This window comes from Podarcis bocagei (genome assembly GCF_964188305.1).
Source record: "Podarcis bocagei genome assembly, chromosome: 14".
Lineage (NCBI taxonomy): Eukaryota > Metazoa > Chordata > Lepidosauria > Squamata > Lacertidae > Podarcis > Podarcis bocagei.
The window spans coordinates 50700767-50724405 of record NC_138139.1 but is presented as its reverse complement, the minus strand read 5'-3'; the positions used below and the strand labels follow the sequence as shown (position 1 = coordinate 50724405).

Below are 23639 nucleotides of genomic sequence, written 5' to 3'. Positions count from 1 at the left end.
CAAGATTTGTATGGTATCGTTTGTATGTATTTTCATGGATCTGTTTATTCTTGGCAGCCTTCTTGGCTGAAAGGTGGCATAACTTAACAAGATTGGATACTCACTTTTTCTTCTGTTCTAAACAGAGGGTAGGAGCAAATCTTTTCACTCTGTGTGCAAGTGCAGAGATGTACGTGCCTCTTTTCCCGGTGGAGGGGGGCACACCTGCACCACCTTGTAGTTCTGTCTTTTATTCTGCTCTTTTATATGTCACAGCCATTTTGTGTTATGCCACAGTCCCACAACAGCCATTTTGTGACCAACGCTGATGGCCCTTTTTCAAAATTTCAAATGGGCCCAAAAAGGTTCCCTGTTAATCTTTGCTTTGAATTCCAAGCTCAATATTGAAATGAAGGGTTGCAGTGATTGACATTTGCAAGACTGCTCTGCTTGAAAATTTATTTCGGACACACCTGGAGGCTTACATATGTCCAATAAATTGTGGCTTTTGCAACTTATTGATTCAGTAGTAGAGCTGTTGTTGGAGCTGCTGTTGGAGAGAGAGAGTTTGTTGTGTATGGCAGTGTTTCCCAACCGGTGTTCCGCGGCACACTAGTGTGCCGTGAGAAGTTGGCTGGTGTGCCGTGGGAGGGAGGCGGGCGAGTCGGGCGGTGAGAGGCGGCGGCGGCGAGGATCCGCGTCGAGCCGGGGGCGGCTCCGCGGTGGTGGTGCCGAGGTTTCTCTCTCCATTCTCCCCTCACACACACACACAGGAAATAACACAGGATCAGCTGACAGGACCCAGCCAATGGGGCTGCGGCGGGGCAGCGTGTGCAAAAGGGAGGAGCGCGAGACAGCGGACGAGGAGGAGGCCGGCATGTCCGGGCAGCAGCAGCAACAACAGCAGCAGCAACTCCCGGCGACGGCTCCTCAAGCCCCGGGCAACCCTACTCCCTCACCGGCCTCGGCCGCCCTCCTGCTCCACCCGCCGCCGCCTCCCCCGCCGCCGCCGGCCACCTCGGCCCCGCCGCCGCCCCCTCCTCCGCCCGCTATCGCCGCCACCACCACAACAGCCGCCGCCGCCTCAGCTGCCGCCGTCCCTCAGTCCCTTGCTTTGCTGCCTCCTCCCCCCCACCCCCAAAGCTTGGAGGTTCCCCGGCAAGGGGGAGGGGAAAAAATTGAAAACTTTCACTTTCGTGCGTCCCTCCCGGCGTGACGCTGCGCGCTGACGTCACGGGGCTGTAATGGTGGTGTGCCGCGAGATTTTTTTCCTCAAACAAGTGTGCCTTTGCCCAAAAAAGGTTGGGAAACACTGGTGTATGGCACCTTACAGACCCCGATAAGCTTACAGTGCAGTGGTACCACGGGTTAAGTACTTAATTCGTTCCGGCGGTCCGTTCTTAACCTGAAACTGTTCTTAACCTGAAGCACCACTTTAGCTAATGGGGCCTCCTGCTGCCGCTGTGCCGCCGGAGCACAATTTGTGTTCTCATCCTGAAGCAAAGTTCTTAACCTGAAGCACTATTTCTGGGTTAGCGGAGTCTGTAACCTGAAGCGTATGTAACCCAAGGTACCACTGTATAACATTCTACACAAGGCAAAAGACAGAAAGGTGGAAGCTGGGGAAGTATATGCATTTATTTCAGATACACATAAAGGTAAAGGTACCCCTGCCCGAACGGGCCAGTCTTGACAGACTCTGGGGTTTGTGCGCCCATCTCACATCTATTGGCCGGGGGCCAGCGCTGTCCGGAGACACTTCCGGGTCACGTGGCCAGCGTGACAAATCTGCATCTGGCGAGCCAGCGCAGCACACGGAACGCCGTTTACCTTCCCGCTGGTAAGCGGTACCTATTTATCTACTTGCACCCGAAGGTGCTTTCGAACTGCTAGGTTGGCAGGCGCTGGGACCGAGCAGCGGGAGCGCACCCCGCCGCGGGGATTCGAACCGCCGACCTTTCGATCGGCAAGCCCTAGGCGCTGAGGCTTTAGCCCACAGCGCCACCCGCGTCCCTCAGATACACATACTTTGGCTTAATTAGGATATAGTGTCTAAGGGGCTATGCCAAAGACTTTTCAAACTTTGAATTCAGTTAGTGTTCTGAAGCTATTTTTTGTGCTATATTATATATTTCTTTCCTCATTGTTCCCATTGTTATTTAAGATAGATATACATTGATTGTATTGTGTAAGTGCTCTGGCTGAAAATGCAGCCCAATCAACCCATTTTCTGATAATTTTAGGGACTTTTGAGTCTAGAAAAGGAAGCGGATAATTTTATATTTAGTTCTCACAAAGCCCTCCTGGCCAAATCTTGCGATATACTGAGTTCACTGAGCAATTTATTCACTAGGGTAGAACAAATTTAATTTGTGGTCTGTTTCAGTGTATCAGACTTGACAGCGTTTGAACTATATTAGCACTCTTGCAGAATTCCCTTTCCAATTTATTTTTGAGTTTTAATATTACTATGTCAAGTGAAGAATCATACACTAGATCTTCCTTGCACCCATACCTCTACAAAATAGTGGTTGAGGCTGTAGGAACATTCAATTTTAAAGTTTCGCATCTTTAAGTTTTACATTTCACCATCCTCTCTCACACACCGATAATATAGACAAAAAATCTATACTAGAATATTTTGTAATGAGGGTTCAACTTCAGTTCTTTTCTTCTCTCTATGAGCTTGTCCACATGGGAGTTTAATGTGCCTCAGCCTTTTTCCCCTGGTGCCAACATAATATTCCCCCCTCGTGCAAGTGGCAGCCTGCACCTTTCCCCCAATTCAGATTTTGCCAATCAACAGATGGTCCGATGTGGGGAGAGAGGGATCCAATACGTGTTACCTGGATGTAGATGTGCTGAAGCACATTATAAGACCACATTTTGGTGGGTGATATATGTGGTGGTGTTTCATTGGGTGGTCTCTATCACCACACCCTCTGCTTCCATTTGCTTCTCACCTGAGCACATCCTAGACATTTTCATTTTGTCAACCAAAAGGAAAGGAAGCAGTGTGCCTACTTCCACTTATTGTTGGTGAAGCCACTTTCTCAGTAAATGCACACATATATTCATTTTTAATGCAGCTGTTTTGCACAAAACTGGCCTTTCAGGTCATAAACAAAAATCTATTTGTTATCCCATCCTGTTTTGGCTCTGTGTGTGTGTGTGTGTGTGTGTGTGTGTGTGAGAGAGAGAGAGAGAGAGAGAGAGAGAGAGAGAGAGTGTCATGCTTCTTATTTTATTTGTAATACATACCGTAGGTTTTGTGCAGATTTACAATGGCTGTTGAAGGCAACCTCCTCTAAGCCATCCCCTCTGCCTTCTGTGTGTGGGGAGGAAAGGGTCTAGAGCATGGGTAGGCAAACTAAGCCCAGGGGCCGGATCCAGCCCAATCACCTTCTAAATCTGGCCCACAGATGGTCTGGGAATCAAAGCGTTTTTACATGAGTAGAATGTGTCCTTTTATTTAAAATGCATCTCTGGGTTATTTGTGGGGCATTATTTTTTCCCCAGAATATAGTCCGGCCCCCACAAGGTCTGAGGGACAGTGAACCGGCCCCCTGCTGAAAAAGTTTGCTGACCCCTGGTCTAGAGAGTGAAGGTACCTCCTTCCACCTGTGCACATGCCCTCAAAGGACCTCAGGTTTCTCTAACAGAGAAAGCAGTAATTGGGGGGGGGGGAGGACAAGGGTCTGCCATCCTAATATAGCCCATCAAGCACTGCCCACTAGTGTGAATGGGAAATGTCAAGATAGATTTGGGAAGCTTAAGGCTGAAGGTGCTCATATGTGGGCAAAGTTAAACAAAAGTGCATACAGGAAAATCAGTTCTGTTCAATCCGTGTACATAGCACATGGTTAAACTGCGAAACTCACACAGGAGGCAGAGATGGCTTTAAAATAAGATCAGACAAATCAGTGGAGGAGAAGGCTCCGTGATGGTTGTGCTCTGCCTCTGCAACTGCAGTAATGCTTCTGAAGAGCAGATGTTGGAAACCACAGGGAGAGACGGTCCTCTTGTGCTGAAATCCTGCTTGCGGTTTTCCTACAGGCACCTGGTTGGCTATTGTGAGAGCAGGATTCTGGACTTGATGGACCATTGCCTAATTCCAGCAGGCTCTTCTTAAATGCTAAAGCCTTAGCATGGATACAGCCTCAATTTCCAGCAACATGCATTAGCTTTTAGGCCATGTTTACTCTGTAGCAATTGCACAGAAAGCAGCTTCATGTTCACACCTGAAACCCTTGAACTATTTCTGTATATTTAAAGTTTGCCAGTGAGATGTTTGGGAAAGCATTTGCAGATATCGCAAATAGTTTAATATGTACAGTGTGTAAAATAAAACAGCTAAAAAGTCCACATCTCTTTGGGGCAAGAAATAAACACATACACCTGGAAACACAAAGCGCCAATCAAACTGTGTTGGCAATTGAACTCCTTGAATTTCACACAGCTGGAAAGAGACTGAAACTTCTGAACTGTTTCTGCACTCACGGGCAGCACCAGAGGAGTTTTCCTCCCAACACTGTTGGTGAACCTGTGGCTACTTGAAGGAAAGGTACTTTCCACATGCTTCTATCCTCCCAATCTCTGTGTTCTCCAGTGGTTTTCCCCCTCCCTAGTGCAATCTCTGTTTGAACTAAGGTATGGTTTTGGAAGGTTTGAGGCTCTCATTTAAGGTTGCATGAGAAACAGAAGTTCATTTTCTTTTTTTATATTATAATGTTGAATTACTTCAATTTATTTCTCTTCTTTCAGCTGGTCTGAAAATCCCAAAGAGTGGAAGTTTCAGAAGACAAGGCAAACTTGGCTTCTTTTACACATGTATGAAAAAGACAAGGTATGTTCTGGTGCCCCCCCCCTTTAAACAGTAGCAAAATGTGCATCTTTATATAGTCACGGGGCTGAGCAAAAGTCTTGTTGCATGTTACATGATAAAACAAACTACCAGCACATAGTTAATCATTAATTTGTTAGATTATACTGCATATTCCTAACCCATGGCGCGGCACCTCCTCCTGTGCAGATTGAGCAGAGTCACTTTTACATCCTCTCCAAGGGGAGGAGGCATCCTGCGCTCCAGAGTGAGCCTAAGGTCAAAGGAAGTTGGGTCTAAAAAGTTCTCTTTAGAGGCTTTCCTTTTGTGAAGTCTCCCACCCTCTGTTTTATCTGCAATCTACCCTTCATTCTGACACTTCATTTTGAACTTTTCCCACAGTCTGTGTTGTCACGTTTCCACTCCTTTTTGTGTGTGTGGTTCTATGTCGTCTTTCCCCTAACCCCTCCCTGTTTCCAGTTTGGGCATGGGGTGAGCTGGCTACTGGCTTCTTAGAAGGCACCGCATGGGTATAGTTGGAAATTAAAAGCCTGGGATCTGTGCTATGCCTTTATATCCGACTTCCAAGAATTTCATCAACGGGAGAAGAAGGAGGGGGTTGGCTTAATGTGAACTCTCCTAGCCCTCTGTATTCAGTTCGTTTGAAGACTGTTGGTCCAGTGTGGCAGCAGTGGTGTTTTTAAGGAAATCGCCATTGTGTACTTTGTATTTTTATCCCACCCTTCCTCCAAGGAGTTTAAGCCATTGTTCCATTTTAAAAACAAGATGTGAGGCAGGGTATGCTCAGAGATTTGGACTGACCTCAGTCATGCAGTACATTTTATGGCTGTGTACTTGTATAAGGGTTTTTTTTGTGTGTAGACAAGAGCAAATAAAAAATAAATCAGTTACCCAGCTAATACCTAGCTCACATATGACCACATGGAAGGTTCTGAAAAATGTTTTCTTGGGGTGGTGGTTGCTCCTCATGAAGGTGATAATATTGAAAATCTTAGAATCAGTCCTGTTGCCTGCACAGTCGCCATGAAAAGTCTTCAGTAAAAAAGAAATTTCCCCCCCCAATGGGTGGGATGGTTTAACTTAAACACCATTCTGTCGGTGTTGCTGGTTTCTCAACCCAAAGTCATTGAGTAATGGACATTGAGTCACTTTCTCTTCCTTTTCATCGTAAAGGTCCCTGATGAATATTTTTCCATTTTGCTGCGGTACCTTGAAGGACTCCAGGGCAGTGCGCGAGACGTAACTGTGCAGAAAGCAGAAGCTGTCATGAAGGAATATGACAATTCTGAAAGAGAAGATTCAAGCCAACCGGAGAAATGTGAGCGGATCCGAAAAGTTCTACAGTTGTTATCATGAAAACATCATCCTATCAAGCCTTCCCACACCCATATATCTGCATTTTATTACAGGACCAGAGCTGAATATAGTTCCTAGCCTTTAAGCAGCCCTGTGAAATTCAAACTCTCTTTCAAAAGCAGTATTCCCCCCCCCCATCTTTGTCCTTCCTCTTTTTAAGCAAATTTCTTCCAATATTGCAAAGGTGATGAAAAATAATTGATCCGTATTAAAACAGAAGCAGCAACAAGACTTTGATTCCTACCGGTATTTTTCTGCTCTTCTTTTGGGAACTATTTCCTTTAGCTTTTTCCTACATAATTATTATTAAGGGTTTTGCATCTGTTAGTGGCAATTCCCTCCATAATAATGGTTTTAAACCCAACTGAAATGATTAACTTCCATTGAAGCAGCTGAAATCTTTAATTGCTTGAGGAGTCTTTAGTCTGTTAACTGCAGGTTTCATTACTCAACTTGTAGTCAAAGTTGAAGGTCTGGAAGCTGTTGGCTCATGTTGGTCTTCCTTTATTTTTCTTGAAAGTTTTGTTTCTTTTAATCAGCAACCACAAAATAGTGCTGAAATGCACACAACTGTAAGAACAACAATTATGAGAAGTTTACAGTAAAGTAGACAAAATATCATCACACTTGCAAAGTACATTTCAGCAAGGCTTACAAAGAACCATAAAGCACAAAAGTAATTGTACTGTATTGAAGAATGCTCCAAGCATTATTTTAAGCTGACAGCAGACAGGCTTCCAGATAAGGTCCTGTTTTGAAGATCTTCCTCAGATGATAGATAATCACCTCAAAAACATTTCAAGGCCCTGATTGCAGTTTTCAACTGGGAGGACCTCAGGAATGTTTTTTCTCCAAGAAGTTACTCGATTCCCAAAGGATAATGCCACTTCAAGGGTCCAAAATTCTGGCAGATTTTTATTTTAATTACCTACATGTTCATGTGAGATAACAAAATTATGGACTCTTTCATGTGTTATCATCAATAAAAGGATACATTGTTGCCATTTTGGTGCATACCGGGCCTTCATACTGTCCTTGTGTGATTGTTTTCCTGATGAGTAAACCTTGCATTCAGTTGTTTTCCTGATGAGTAAACCTTGCATTCAGTTGTTTTGTCTGGCAGTCCATCCTTATCATAAGAGAGAAGACTTCTGAAAATAGTCGTGCAGGAATAGTGAATTCAGAGAGCTGGAATGACAAACATATCTATTACTAAAATGTCACAGGTGCTAATTGAAATGTTGTCTAACTTTGGTTACCAGATTTTGGAAACCTTTTACTGTTTTCAGTTGTAGCATTTGTCTAGGTTTTTGACAACCCATCACCAGCTTGACTTGCTAGAGTTCTTGGAAAAAGCATGGAAGATATTAGGAATTCTGAAAGTTGCTAACATATTGCATTCCCTTTAAGACAACTTCATCTGAGAGCCAAATACTTAAGTGAATCAATATGTGCTATGCTAATACAGTAACTATAATGGAATTTAATATACTGGAACAAGCCAAGGTATGTATGAATCAGAGAAAAAGAAAGAGACAGAAAGCAAAGCAGTGGGAGGCAGCAAAACCCATCACATACATTTTCTGGATTACCTGACTAACTTTTCTATTGTTCTCTCTCATTTCCTCCCTTCTTCTGGTGTCTTATATTCCTCAGTACAGTTGCGGACGGGATCCGTTCTGGAGATCTGGTCGGATCCCAAGGTTTCCACAACCTGAGGACCGCTTCTGCGGATGCGTGCGCGGTGAAACCCGGTCACATACTTCTGGTTTTGCCGCTTTCGCATCCTGAAGTTTACATAACCGGAGGGTTACGTAACCGGAGGTATTACTGTATATTGATTGCCAGTTCTTCAAAAGTTCATTTTTAAAAAGGAACTAGTTCTGAGTCAAGTTCATCCTCTCTAAAAAGGAACTAGTTCTGGTTCAAGCTCATCCTTTCACAAAAAGAACTGGTTCAAGGTCATCCAAACATTAGTTCATAAAAAGTTCATTCTTGGCAGAAAAAGAAAATCAGCATTCAGAATTCAGTTGCTGTGCTGAAGTATAGGATTCAAAAGCAAATCAGGGCCACACACAAGTAATCAAATGTATGACAGGACTGCTTTTCTCATAATTGTACTTACATACTAGAAAAAAGATTACCCTGCCTCTACACAGCTGTTAAAAGCACAAGGCGTCATCTGCTTTGTTCCTGAACCTGTACTGCTCCCTACAAGCTACTCTTGTTAGAAGCCAGAGAATCCTTTCAGCAGAGAAGATGCTGAAAACACCTCACATTGCTTCCTTCTGATTGCTTAGCTACAGTGATTAAGTGACTTAAGAGACCGTAGCAACAGCGGTTACTCCATATCTGCCTAATAAGCTTTAGAAAGTTGCCCAAAGTTTTGCTTTCTAACTTCCTTTATAGATATGCAACTGACTTTTTTAAAAATGAAAACTAATGGTTCAGACCAGCTGTGGTTGGATGGGGGAAGTGAATGTGAACTAGCAGAAACTTCTGCCCCAGAATGAACTTAATTCACCTTTAGTTTAGGCAGCAGTTATGGGAATGATTTTCGGGTGGCATTCACAGATTTTTGAACTGGTTAAGTGAACTTTGTTCAACTGAACTAAATAATTCCAAGTACTGTTGATCACTTAAAGCAGAAAAATCAAAGAACACAAAAATAACAGGTGACTTGTCTCCTGTGTGCAATGCACATCTTTATTAAAAACAAAACTGAGGTTTGTGTGGCACCCACATCCCTCAGATGTGTTCACTACCTAAGTTTGGAGTTTATTTGTTGGTAAAGCTGCAAATATTACAGCATTCAGAGTCTTCCTTTGGAATTGGAAATGTACCTGTATAGACCACCCAGGATGACCCAAGTGATTATAATGTTCTGCTGTGAGAAGACTTTTAATTGTCATTAATTGAGCCATCTTTCTGTACCACTGTATCGTTGGAATGTGGATGGCATCAATTCCTTAATAGCATGATTTCACTATGCCTGAAACCTTAGGCTCAGTCATGCAGAGATCCAGGAACTCTTTGGGTTATCTGGCCTGTTTGCCTGCACATTTATATCTTCCAGTTATTTCTTTTAACATGGTCTAGCAAGAACTGGGGGCAGGGTTCAGCAAAATTATGTGAGTCAAATCACCCTGTTGTGTTAATAATAAACCTAAAATCCAAGACAAAGAGTATCTGCACAGAGCACAAAATTGAATGGTCGTTTGCCAACTCTAATTGGCTCTTGGATGAGTTAATCATTGTGTATGTGTGTCTGGGAGAATTCATATATGGTAGTAAGAGAATGCTGAAGTCAGGGATTGATGCAGTATAAAACCAAATCATTCCTGAGGACTGCTGAACCCAGTAGATCTGCCTCTGATTATGGTGCTAATTGCTAAAAGCAATGTCAATGTAGTGGTCTTCCCTTTAATTTGACTGGTCTTTGCCACACATTGTAAATTTCATAGATCTATGATGTCTGTTCTCATTTTTAATTTGAAACCATTGCTTTATAAATAAAATTGTACTAGGGAAATAGATCCATCATCTTAAATTGGGAAAGATGTATTGCGTATGTATTATTTAACCAGCACTTCAGAAGTCTGGCCCATTGCCATTAGTTGAACTGTAGAGAAAGGTGAAAGTAGATTGACCTCACACTTTGTCAGTCATACTTCAGTGTTTTATAAACTTAGAATAATAATCGAAAATGAGCAAGAAAATTAAACAAAATCTCCTTATTGCCATAGTTGTTGCAAGAACACAGACCTCCCACATTCTCCTAACGTACAAAGCTGAGATACAAAGCACCCCACTATTGAATTTTCTTAGGACTTGTGTAAAGTGTATGCTATGGAGCTGCTCATTTTTTTACAAGGTTGATGATATCTTCTTTGGCGATCACTCATAACCAAGTAAGATTGTCTTCCATGAACATGGTTTCAACAGTAAGTCTGTAAATGACTGTGGACGGTTTGCCAAGTGTACCTTCCTCTTAGCATGTTTCTCCCTTTCATCCTGAGTTGGAGCATCTTCAAAGCCCATGACATCTTTGGTAAAGGCTATCCTCCAATTGGAGCGCTCACAGGCCAGTGTTTCCCATTTGATGGTGTTTATACTTTAGTTTTTAGATTTGCCTTGAGAGAGTCTCTAAACCTCCTTTGTTGACCACCAGCATTACGCTTTCCATTTTTAAGTTCAGAATAGAGTAATTGCTTTGGAAGACGATAATCAGGCATCCGCACAACATGACCAGTTCAACAAAGTTGATGTTGAAGAATCATATGATTAATTGTTAGAGTGAAATAATATGCATAAATCAGTCATTCTAATGTTTATCTCATCCAGTTGGCCACCCGTATGTGAAAGATATTATAGATCACTGCCAGGACCAGGCTAGAGCTATGCACAGCTGTACTCAATACAAATCTAAAAATGCATATTCTCCAGCACAATGTCCCTGAGGTCAGTCGTTTTGAGTCTGGGGCTGTAAGGCGGGTCTTGAAAGAGCAGCAAGTCCTGAGCTTTTGACCTGGCAATGGCAGAATGCCTGGTTTTGATGAGACAAGACCAATACAGAGGATTTGTGCTGCCTGCACAGGTTTGAGTGCTGCCTATTGAAGTTCCCTTCTCTGCCCATAAAGGGCTCTGAGGCTGAGGTTCACACAGTCCACCCAGGTGTCAACCACAGGCCAGACCCAAAGATCCTGAGAACCTGATAACAACAGTTACAGGCATGGGCAGCCCTTGCATGATGCCAGTGGCGTAGCTAGAGCGGCACGGAGGGAGGTGGGTCCCCTCAGGAGGCACTTGGGGCAGCACATCAGGCAGAGTGGAAAGTGGCACGCAAGCCCGGGCGTCCCAAAATCCCAGTGCGCCCACTCACAAAAGCAGTGCAGGGCTGGGCTTGCAGCATGCCCACGCTGCTGCTCCCCCCCTCCCCCCAGCCTCCCTCTGGCGGCCAAGAAGGGTGCGAAAGGTACGCACTGGAGAGCACCCAAGAGGGGCATGGCGGCTTGGGCGCCCTGTAGCCCCAGCGCTGACTGCTAAAGCTGTGCAGGGGCAACGCACACCCACTGTGTCCCCAGTCAACCATCCTCCAAGTGGAAGGCACCCAGGAGGGATGTGGCAGCTCGTGCACCCTGCAGGCCCAGCGCTACCCGCCAAAGCAGCATGGGGCTGACTGGCAGAATCCGAGATTTGGGAGAAGAAACAATGGAAGAGGATTGGAAAAAATTTAAGGACTATTTACAAAAACAATATAAGTTGTATGAATGTTAGGAATTTGCATGATTCAGAAACTTTAGCTCCAGCAATTAGATTTGTGAAACAGGAAATTAAGTTTTAAATAAGAAAAGGTCAAAATTTAAGGTAATATTATGTTTAATTTAAGATATGAGCAACTGATGGGAAGTACCTTAAATTTAGAAGTATAGCATTTGAAAAGTACAAAATAAGGCACGAAACAAGGTAATAATTTGCTGATATTTTCATTATAAAGAATTCAGGGTAAGGGAGGTGTGAGGAAGTCCGGTTGGTTATATAAAAAATGTTTTGAAAAGTTGGTTTTCTTTTTTCTCTCTCTTTTTTTCTTTTACTTCTTTCTTCTGTGTATGTTTCTAACTCTGTATTTGAAAACTGAATAAAATATTTTATATAAAAAAACAAAAAAAACAAAAGCAGCATGGGGCTGGTGCACTTACATCACATCCCCCTCAGCCGAGCTGAGTAAGTTGCCACTTGCCACCTGAGGCTGCAGATATAAGACTCCAATTGTTACAGTCTTATTTCTTTCCGTAGGCCACAAGACAAAAGCTGTGTGGGCATATTGGAAGCTAAAGCTCCTTCCTTGGAGGTCTTTAAGCAGAGGCTTGACAACCATATGTCAGGAGTGCTCTGATGGTGTTTCCTGCTTGGCAGGGGGTTGGACTCGATGGCCCTTGTGGTCTCTTCCAACTCTAGGATTCTATGATTCTAAAGCCCACTGTCAAGAGAATAGCTATGCAAATGGCTTCTCCTGTCTCTCTCACACTGTAGAAAAGGCGGCTTTTCCATAATGATGTTGCTGATTGTTGGACGCTTTTACTTGTAAAGAAATGGAAAAATCCTGTTTTTCAAGATGCAACTCTCTTCCAGTGAAGAGTAGTATGCTTGCTAGAGGCAGCCAAGATGCCATGATGAGCCCGAGGGTTGGAAAGGCTGCAAGGAGCGTAACCCCACACAGTGCCACAGGCAAGACTCTTGGCTACCACAGGTTCCAAAATTAGGAATATGGCCTTCTTGCTACAAAAGCAGAGATGATTCCTGATACGAAGAGGATCGTTAAACATTGCTTCACCAGTTTCTTCAGTCCTCTTCCCCAAAAGTCACATGTAAGCTTCTACCCAGTTCTGTGTTGGGCAGGATGCTATTTTAAAAAGTTTAGTCAATTTTTGGAAAGGAAGGTGTAATACTCAGGTCCCATCACTGATTTCTCTCCATCTTCATTCTATCATAGTACAGTGTTGAAGAGAGGCAAATATAATTTAACCCACAATGGCAATATGAGAAGCAGCTGGAAGAGGAGAAGTGTGCAGAGGGCAGAGAAACAAGGGTGAGTGGAAGGGTGTCTTATTTGCCGTCATTGCCCGCCCCCGCCCCCCAGGAAGCTTGCCAAATCTGCTTTATCTTGGTACCGGTGCCTGCCCATAAAAGGCAAGCCTAGAGTGAGAGACCAGGGCGAGGTCAGCAGTTTACAGGAACCCTCTTCTTAGGGAGATTTTGTGGGTGAGCTGTGAGCTTGTTTAGGTGCTGGGTGAGAGCCAGAGTGGATAGGTGGAGCTCTGGGTGAGAGAGAGCCAGGAGGCTGAGAGTGAAGGTATTTCAGAAGGAAAAGCAATTGCTCTTGGCCTATATTTATTAGCCAGTTGTATGAATGTAACATTTGTATACGTAGCTGTGCATTTATGTAGGAAAATTTCGGCGCAAATGGAAGTGAAGATGAACCCTATCTTGAAATGCTATCATTTCACTTGCAGCTAATTAGCCACCTCCCCAGAGAGGTCATTTCGGAGCTGCTCACACAGCAGTTTGACTGCCACCCCAGAGGCGCACTCCATTGTCTCTCATGACAGACAGATGCCAACAACAACAAGTTATCCACCTGCAGTCCTTGCTATCGTAAAACCTATGCAGGCATAACACTCCCAAACCTGACCCATGGCTGGAAGAGGGCTTTTATGGATGTATGCATTTAATTGCAAAAATTGTAATGCTTCAAGGTGGCTTACGATAATAAAGCACAGGACAATGCAATAACTGATTAATTAAACAAAATAAAAAGGCAAGCCAGCAAGAAAAGGTTTTCTGTTACAAGCTATCAGTGCTAGAACAGGGAACCTGCTGTTTTGCCTGTGACCACCTTAAGTGAAGTAACCTCATGTTATGGGCTACTCTTTGGGACTTCCTAGGCAGAAATAATTGTAAATCAATTTGTCTGGAACCTTGCCGGATTAACTGCTGTCTTCCTCGCTCTGCTGTCTTTAGATTTTCTGTCTCCTGGCTTTGCTTCCCAACTCTGAACCCCCGGTAGAGCTCCTGGCTTTACTCTGACAGCTGACTACAGATCAGCTCAGATACAATTAAAAGCCCATAATAACATTACATACTTAATTTTGGCCTAAAGGATACCAGAGCTGCCATTAGAGGGATATGTCCATTATTAGGACTCCACCACAGAAGAGGCCTCTCTGCTAGCCTCTCTCTGCTAGCCTCCCACCTGGCTACAGAAGGTGAGGATACTTGGAGAAGGGTCTCTAGAGAAGATCTTAATTGATAGGCAGGCTCAGGTAAGAGAAGGTGGTCCTTTACTACTATCCCTTCCCTTTCTCCCTAGTCCTTCCTCTCTTGCATGTGAATTCTCACAACCTGACTTAACAGTGGTTAAGTCTTACATTAGCCCCACAGTTAACAGTGTTAAGAATGCCTGGTTGACACAAACGCAGTGCCAGTTCAAACCAGCTTCCAACCCTTGATGAGACCCTGGATGAGATCTTCACGTCTCGCATTTTGAAGAAGTCACATAATATCCTGAGAGATCCCACCCATCCTGCTCACAACTTCTTTGAACTATTGCCTTCGGGCAGAAGATATAGGACAATGAAAACACGAACCACACGCCTTCTGAATAGTTTCTATCCAAGAGCTCTGATTGCACTAAATAATGATCTCAGGGCCAGTTGCAAGGTTTAGCAAGCAGAGAGTAGGAAGGAATGAGATAGGTTTTAGGTTAGGTTTTAGGTTTTAGGTTATGTTATGCCTTAATAGGTCATGTTATATTCTGGATTATGTTATGTTTTTATAGATTATGTCTGAATAGGATGAGAGTGTCGGAGATACGTGCAAATGTATATGTGAACCCGGTCTTTGGGTGGGTGTTTGATTTTCGTTGTTGTGTATACTGTGTATATACGGACAATGACAATAAATTTATCTATCTATCCATCATGGTTGGCTTTAAGGGCAAAATAAGAGTCATTCTGGATCAAGCCAGTGACCAGTCCTCTGCAGCACCCTCTCTTCTCACAGTAGCTGACCAGATGCCTTTGGGAAGCCAGCAAGCCGGACATCAGCACAACAGTACCCTTCCCTCCTGCTTTTTCCAGCAACTGCTATTCAGAAGCTTTGCTGCCTTCAACTGTGGAGGCAGCACATAGCCATCATGGCTAGTAGCCATTGGGAGTCTTATCCTTCATGAATGTGTCTAATCTTTTTAAGCCATCCGCATTGGTGGCCACCACTGCTTCTTGTTGGAACAAGTTCCAAAGTTTATGCACTGTGTGAAGAAGTGCTTTCTTTTCTGTCTATTCTGAATCTTCCCACACTGAGCTTCCTCGGGTGTCCAAAAGTTCTAGTGTTACGAGAAAGGAAGAAAAACAAAAATCTCTATTTACTTTCTCCATGTCACACATAATTTTATCTCTTATCACACGCCTCATACTCGCTTTTCTTGTAAGCTAAAAATCTGCAAATATGGTACCCTTTCCTTATGGGAGAGCTTCCTCCACCCCTCTTGATCATTTTGGTTGCCCTTTTCTGAACGTTTCCCAACTCTACAATACCCCTTTTGAAGTGAGGCAATCAGAACCATACACAGTATTACACATACAGCCACACCATAGATTTGTATAATGTAGAAGCTTTCTGCAGCCGATCGGAAGCTGCACCTTGGTTTCCAAACGTTTTGGAAGTTGAACTTCCGGAACGGATTCCGTTTGGTTTCCGAGGTACAACTGTATATGAATTTTAAGATTTTTTTTGATCCCAACTAGTTTGCAGTGAGTCGGTCACAGCCAGTTCATTAGGTTTCCTGATGAATGCGGAGGGCTGCTAGGAATTCATACACACAGGAGAGGTCAACATAGTCCTATTGCCCTCTCCTGATCCCTTCCTAAAGGAATTGAGAGCTTTGACTCTGCATAAGCTCTGTACAAATGCCAGTTGTTTCTTTTCCAGTAACAGGAAGGAACACCTCCCTTGCTGGTTTTGGTGCCTGTGAATGGTTGTGGGCAATACACAAAAGGAGGAAAAACGTGTGTGTTCCTATCTCAAGGTTTTATCACATGCAATGTGTTTTTTGTTTTATAACAATGGATAAATCTTTGACAAGCGGATGACTGCACTGAAAATGTATCCAGTCTCCTTTCCTTTCTCCCTGTACCAGAATTTCCTGAACAAATTAAAGCTAAGCCTAATTAATAGGTGAAAAAATGTATCTAAGCAAATTTGCATGTGAGACCAGAAAGAATTTTTTTTATCAAGGTTATGGAATAATCCTTAGGCATTAAAGGCAGAAGTTGGCTTTGGCTTCAAAACAGCCTGGAGTGCTGTTTAGATTTCAAGTCTTTGTGGTATTTAAATAACTGAGGCTAAAAGTGACCATCTGTGCAATAATTTGAAACAAAGTTGTATTCTACATTATATTATAGTGGCTCAGTTTTTTTTTAAGTTGTGGTTGCAAACTATATATATATGACATGAAAAGTACAGTAATGTTTGCTATTGTTTCCAGAAACTGGCTAAACTATATAAAATTCTCAGCCTGGCAGCTTTTTCTTTTCCAAAGGCATCACCGTCTTTGTTTTCTAAATCCATTTGAATATTATTTCAGCTGTCTCTGAACAAAGCAAACCAAAAACCTACAAATGCAAAGATCAAGAGTACAAAGTACATGAGAAATTACAAAGTTTTATTGGCTTTTCTGCGTTAACATATAGGAGCCAAAGAATACCAAGGGTGGGGAAGAAACCAGAATGAAGAAGTTAGAAGTTAATCCATTTGCAGGTTTGAGGGTGTAAGTGGGGAAAAAAACTATTGGGAAAAGTTTTTCCAATATACTTCTACTGCAGGAAAAATATTTGGGGTAATTTAAGAGAGTCAAGATGGCTTCAGGATTGCTCTGTGTACTCAGATAAAGTGTATTTATTTTTCAGGGAATATTTCCTAATTTTGAAGGGTAACTGGTTGGTTTTATGTGGAGTGTGGCATACTGTATGTGTGTGTACCTTAAAATTATAATAATAATTCCGACTTCCATCAGCCCTAGCTAACATACTCAGTGGTCGGGGGTGATAGCAGTTGGAGTCCCAACAACCTCTGGAAGGCCACAGATGATGCTGTTGTTGTCGTCCCCATTCCCCCGTTTATGGACATGAGTGATGGACCCATTAAGATGGCCTTCCCCTGGAGGCCAATGGATTTCTGAGGATGGCTGCATGCAGATACAATCATACATTCTTAGGTGGGCATGGGAATTAACAGGTTAAGCTAAAACTTTTGTGCTGTAAGTTTCGCAGAAATTGTGGTTTCTGAGCAAGGATTTGAAGGGAGAGGTGACTCCACACAGAAGCTTGAGGGCAGAGTTCCATATATAAAAGCATTAAGGGAGAACGTATCCCAGAAGTAGCAGAGTCGAATGTGTGTTTCATGGCACTGCAAAAAAGCAGCAGTGTTGGGAAGTAGGTTGTGTGCTGTGGGGTCTGATGTTCTGAGATCTGGGACAATCCTTTAGCATGAAATGGTCACCTAGCACTAGCAGCAGAATGGTCTACAAGGAGATAAACTTTCCATCTGCATGCTCGCTCGCTCTCTCTTTCTGTGTGTAAAGATTTTTATTTTTATTTTTATTTTTTAAACTTGGAATGTAGTGGTGATTGCACTGATACAATACTAGAGGAGAAAGAAGAAAGTCCAGAAGAACATGGGGTGAGTGAGCATTCTCCATCAATGCTGAAGTGCATCCAGCAGTTCTGGGCTGTTTTTCAAAATATGCTTTGTGATTACTATCTTTGAAATGCCAAAATATTAAGAAGAAGGCAAGAGGAGTTTGCTGGATCAGGCCAGTGGCCCATCTAGTCCAGCACCCTGTCCTCACAGTAGCCAACCAGATGCCTCTTTTGGAAAACCCATGAAACAACCCCACCCCGTGGTTTCCAGCAACTGGTATTCACAAATATTACATCCTCCAACATCATGGTTAGTTTTTTATAACGGTAGTTTTGCATGGCTGGAGCATCTAAAGCAAACCCTTTCCCTTAAGTTCCCATTGCTGTCAAAGTAGGAATTCATGAGTGATTTTACTAGACTCTATTCAATCTGGATTATCCACAATCCGGAGAGATTGTTTCACATCCAACATAATTAAAAGTTTTGATAGCTTCAAAGAATACCTTGCGGTAAAGGGAAGTACATGCCTAAAATATTGACTGCCTTTGGATTCCTGTAGTGTTCCTTATTCTCCCCCTAATAAAATCTCATCAACTTTGGTCAACCCTCCCCTAAAGAAAAGCAGTTCAACAACTCCTGGCAATGACAATGGGTAGATCACAGCCAATATTTTTATACTTGGAGTAGATCGCAGTCTCTTGGGAGTTGGACGTACCTGCTCTAGATCAGTGCTTTTCAGACTTGTTACCTACAGGGAGCCCTTTCCAGATTGCTTGATCTGCCATGGGATCCCTCTGTGTTGGAGGAACCCTACTAAAAATATTAAAATACTGTGCCTCCATGGACAGCTGTGAGTCCAAAATGACTCCCAGGCTGCGCACCTGGTCCTTCAGGGGCACAGTTACCCCATTCAGGACCAAGGAATCCTCCACACCTGCCCGCCTCCTGTCCCCCAAAAACAGTACTTCTGTCTTGTCAGGATTCAATCTCAATCTGTTAGCCGCCATCCATCCTCCAACCGCCTCCAGACATATATCACTCAATGCTGCTGCTGTGGTAGCAGGCAGAGGGCCTTCTCGGTAGTGGCACCCTCCCTGTGGAACGCCCTCCCACCAGATGTCAAAGAGAACAACAACTACCAGACTTTTAGAAGACATCTGAAGGCAGCCCTCTTTAGGGAAGCTTTTAGTGTTTGATGTATTGCAGTATTTTAATATTTTTTTGGAAGCCGCCCAGAGTGGCTGGGGAAGCCCAGCCAGATGGGTGGGGTATAATTTTATTATTATTATTATTATTATTATTTTTATTATTATTATTATTATTATTATTATTATTATTATTATTATGCCTCATGAGTGGGCAGGCCTTACCTACAGATGATGGTCTTTCCATCTTTACTGCATTCTTTTCGTCAGCCATTTGGTGGTGTGCTTCCTTGGGACATGAAACTGCTATGGTTCCATTTAGCTATTATGTGGCTAATAGCATCTGGTAGATTCAGTCTTCATAAGAACATCAGAAGAGCCTTGCTGGCTCAGACCAAAGGTCCTTGTAGTCCAGCATTCTGCTTCCTGTGGTGACCAAACGGATATCCCAATGGGAAGCTCTCAAGCACAAAGGGAACAGCCCTCTCCCATTCTTGCTCTCCAGCAAATAGGTTTCAGCAGCATCCTGGTGGTTCCATGTCACCATTGTGGCTAATAGCCATTGCTAGACCTCTTGCCTCTGCATTTGTCTAACCCCCTCTTAATCCAATTTTAAAGCAAATTTGGGTAGTTGGTAGGCTGAGATGGTAGACATCAGGCCTTTCCCAGTTCAAACTGCAGTACAGAGGCAGCACGTTTTAGCAAACTCCTTGCATGTAGTAGCTACAGCATTTGCTGAAACACTAGCTCTCCATATATGCTAGCTTACTAGACGCAGGAAGAAATTAACATTTACTGCTTCAGAAAATTAATTGCTTAAGACTTACAGAATTGTAGAGCTGGGAGGGACCCTGAGGGTCATCTAGTCCAACCCCCCTGCACTGCAGAAATCTCAACTAAAGCATCCATGACAGATGGCCACCCAACCTCTGCTTAAAAACCTCCATGGAAGGAGAGTCCATTCTACTGCCAAACAGCTCTTACCATCAGAAAGTTCTTGATGTTCAGTCGGAATCTCCTTTCTTGTAACTTGAAGCCATTGGTTTGAGTCCTACCCTCCAAAGCAGGACAAAAACACACTTTTGCTCCATTTCCCATCTGACAGCCTTTTAGTTATTTGACGATGGCTATCGAAACCTGTCTGTGATCTTCATTTTACTGTCGTTTATTAGTAGTTAAATAACGCTTTCGACTAACAAAATAAGACAGCTTTCCAGAGCATGTTAAAATCTGTAAAACATGATGGGACTGGGGATCTATTGCCTCTGGGAGGAAAGGGAGGCCTGTTCAGTCACTCGCTCATTGCTTGAGTGAGCGAAAGGAGTACAGAAACTCCTGCGGCTGAACAGTTTGTGTCGCTGGGTACATCTCTTGACTGCTTGTCATGATGTGGCAGTGACATCTGGTGGCACTAAGACTCTAATAGAGAAGTTAGAACTAAGTACCGTATTTTTTGCTCTATAAGACTCACTTTTTCCCTCCTAAAAAGTAAGGGGAAATGTGTGTGCGTCTTATGGAGCGAATGCAGGTGGCACAGCTATCCCAGAAGCCAGAACAGCAAGAGGGATTGCTGCTTTCACTGTGCAGCGATCCCTCTTGCTGTTCTGGCTTCTGAGATTCAGAATATTTTTTTTCTTGCGTCTTTTGGTCTGGTGCGTCTTATAGAGCGAAAAATACGGTATTTTTGAAGTTTGTTTTTCTAGTCCTTTCTCCCTTAGTCGCAAAGTATATTAATTATACCAACCTCTGTTCTTCTTAGAGTTCTTTGGTAAAAGTCATCATCATTTTTCATTTAACATTTAACTGCCCACAACTGCATTCCAAAAACCTCTACAAGTCCCCCCCACCCCAGTTGCTGGATTGCTATTACCGCTGAATAGCTTACATTATTATATGATGATAATTTGATTTGACTCAACTTTGAAACTGTATTATTCTTTTTTTTTTATTAGTATTATGTATATACTGCCTTTCTGCCTAGGCACTGAGGCAGTTTACAATCCCAAGACACCAAAAGAAATACATTATGTAAAAGGAAGACCAAAGTTTTGGTGCATGTGGTTTTAGTTTTTGCATGCACCGAAACCTGACTACCAAGCCATCTCAAGAGAAAAAGCATCTGTCTGTGGCCCAGAAACTGCAGCCTTTCAAAAGGTAAGGATTGGAATGCATGCACTGCTTGTAGTAAGAAAATGTCCTGCATTGTCCATCCCCCTTTGTTAAGAAAGAAACTGCAGTTTGAATTTCACTGTGGAATTTGCTTTAATCCCGATTTTAACTGCTTATTTTCCAGACTAGTGCGAGGTTGAAAATCTGGTGATTTTGGTGCTTTGAACAACGTTTTTCCTGGAATATGTGTGGGTGAGAGAGAAAGAGAAAACCTGCAAATCGCCTCACGCATTTAATTTGGAAACTTTTCAGATGCTGTGGTTTCGTAAAGGCAGTTGGCCGGACCATCAAGCACTGTGATGCTGTCAAGACGAGAGCTTCTAGAGGACCACCCACGTCTCCTGGCCTGGGAGTTCATTCCCCTTTTGAGGCATTATTTTTCACACTCCATTTGCATCTCAACTCGAGCAAGCTTCGCTCCAATTCTCCTTCCCTGCGTCATGGCCTTTGGTGAGTATTGAGTTCCTCTGGAGAATCCTCTCCAATATGCATTTTTGCAGTGGTGAGATGGAGGGTGGAAGGGAACTGGCAAGCTTTCATATCAGTCCTCTTGGGCCCAGCTGGTCTAAGAAAACAAACTTGGCAACTATATTCCCAGACCACTTGGCAAATGCAAAAAAATGAAGTCAGGGTACTCCATGGACACAGTATATTCCTATGCCATATATAGGGCTAAAAATAACTTCATACAAACAGTCATATAGCAATGGCCCAATGAGATGTACAAATGCAAACAATCGTCTACAGCTTCATATAAAATAAATACATATGTTTGCACAGAACATGTTATAGTGGTACCTTGGTTTGCATACATTTTGGATTACAAACTCAGAAGTGTGTTTGCAACCTTTTTTTGGATTACAACCCAATTTTTTTGGAGGCCCCGTTGGCAAAAGCACGCCTTGGGTTACAACCTGTTTTGGTTTACAAACGGACCTCCGGAACGGATTATGGTTGTAAACCAAGGTACCACCGTACTTTGTGTGATTATATACATTCATTGTATTTTATTGATGTGAAGCTACACATTATTGATTGCATTTCTATGTCTCATTGGCCATATGACTGTTCTTGTGAAGTTACATACTTTCCAGCTGGAATAAACGTCTGTCTTTAAATTTTATTTTACAGAATCCCTCTACCTTCGTACTTGTAGCACTTTATTTTAGCGGTCCTCACAACAAGCGTGTGAGGTAGTCCATTTGGACGCACCTCCTTTTACAGGCGCATTATGGGCACTGAGAACATTCCCCACTACACAGTGCCAATTCCATCATGTCAGTACCAAGTCCACTGCTGTTGCAGCAGTTAATTTTTTTTGCAAGGGCTATTGGCTTCAAGGTTACTTCTCTCTGTTTTAATATTTAACCAGGGGCATCTACTTTGGTTTATTTTATGTAGGTCAGCCAAATTATTGAAGAGTCAGCAGTTCCCCTGTTGGAACTGCCTCAAGGCCATGTGTGCTAGTTAGAAATTCATTTTCTATTGACAGTTCCCATCTGTTCCACAAGTGAACATAAGTGATTGGTTTGGTGAAGTCCTTTGGGCAGACCTCCCTTACATCATCCAGTTCTGCATCCCATAATATGACATATCTATGGGCCAGCTTGCTGTTGTCTGTAAGTGGGGAGGACCTCTGCCTCTGTGGTTGTGAACTTGCTTCATATCAGGGGGTGGTGAACTTGTGCCCCCCCCCCCCCGATGTTTCTGGGCATCAGCCCCAGACAGCGTGGAACGTGGTTTGGAGTGATTAGAGTGAGGTTTCACAACAGCAGGAGAGCCATAAGTCCACTACTCCGTTTTTTTTACACAAGGCCCAAGATTCATTCTTTAGGTTTTAACCATCTGAAAAGGGCTTCCAGACTCTTCAAATGTCCCTATTTTCCAGAGACAGTACTGGATTTACAGAAGCCATCCCGGTTTCTGACTTCATCCCAGAATAGTTCCGCTTTTCCTTAGGATGTCCCTATTTTCATGGGAGAAATGTTGGAGGATATGGTAGGACGTCCCTATTTTCATTGGGGGTGGGGGTGGTATGGAGTTACGTGACCACCAGAGATAAGTATCTATACAACCTTTAGAAGACATCTGAAGGCAGCTCTGTATAGGGAAGTTTTTTTAAAAAATATTATGTTTTTATATGTGTTGGAAGCCACCTAGAGTGACTGGGGCAACCCAGTCAGATCTGTGGGGCATAAGTAATAAAATTATTATTAATAATAATAATATTATGGAATAGGACATCCCTAATCATTGGAGAAATGTTGGAAGGTATGGTCTTTCAGTAGCAGGACTAAGAAAGACCTGAGATGTAGACCATGAAGAACAACTGCCAGTCCAAACACACAGTTCTGGCTTATAGGTGGACTTTTAGTCAGTATTTAGTTGCTTCAGATATAGATAGAGAGACAGAGAGATATATTCATATGCATGTCATGGTGAATTTATTAATAATTTATTACACACAAAAAAGAACAATACAACATTGCTCTTCCTCTGAGGTGCTCTGGACAGCAGACATGGAGTTTTAGACTTGATTTACTGATTTAACCGTCCTTCACAGGCATTTTGGGACTCGGGTGGTGCTGTGGGTTAAACCACAGAGCCTAGGACTTGCCGATCAGAAGGTCGGCAGTTTGAATCCCCCCGATGGGGTGAGTTCCCATTGCTCGGTCCTTGCTCCTGCCCACCTAGCAGTTCAAAAGCACATCAAAGTGCAAGTACATAAATAGGTACCACTGCTGCGGGAAGGTAAACGGCGTTTCCATGCGCTGCTCTGGTTCTCCAGAGGTGGCTTAGTCATGCTGGCCACATGACCCGGAAGCTGTACGCCAGCACCCTCTGCCAATAAAGCTAGATGAGCGCTGCAACCCCAGATTTGGTCATGACTGGACCTAATGGTCAGGGGTCCCTTTACCTTTACACAGGCATTTCAAACCTATTATATA

General features: G+C 43.2%; 2 protein-coding genes and 1 long non-coding RNA gene across 6 annotated transcripts in view; 2 read left to right on the top strand and 1 right to left on the bottom strand.

Annotated features, from left to right (window-relative positions):
* Positions 1 to 7182, top strand: part of CHLSN (cholesin) — a 144991-nt gene extending 137809 nt beyond the window's left edge. For all 4 annotated transcript variants that reach the window (XM_081169756.1, XM_081169759.1, XM_081169758.1 and 1 more), the window contains 2 exons: positions 4744 to 4825; positions 5996 to 7182. In XM_081169756.1, the coding sequence (XP_081025882.1) occupies positions 4744 to 4825; positions 5996 to 6178 (265 nt within the window). In that variant the 3' untranslated portion in view covers positions 6179 to 7182. The remainder of the gene's footprint in view (positions 1 to 4743; positions 4826 to 5995) is intronic.
* On the bottom strand, positions 6309 to 19960 carry LOC308573120. Its single transcript, XR_014001932.1, has 3 exons — positions 19507 to 19960; positions 7275 to 7366; positions 6309 to 7242 (listed from the first exon to the last, which is right to left on the bottom strand). It is a non-coding gene; the product is annotated as an uncharacterized lncRNA (long non-coding RNA).
* Positions 12226 to 23639, top strand: part of CYP2W1 (cytochrome P450 family 2 subfamily W member 1) — a 28609-nt gene continuing 17195 nt past the window's right edge. The window contains exons 1-3 of the mRNA XM_081169814.1: positions 12226 to 12546; positions 12672 to 12767; positions 20944 to 21141. Coding sequence (XP_081025940.1) covers positions 12718 to 12767; positions 20944 to 21141 — 248 coding nt within the window. The 5' untranslated portion in view covers positions 12226 to 12546; positions 12672 to 12717. The remainder of the gene's footprint in view (positions 12547 to 12671; positions 12768 to 20943; positions 21142 to 23639) is intronic.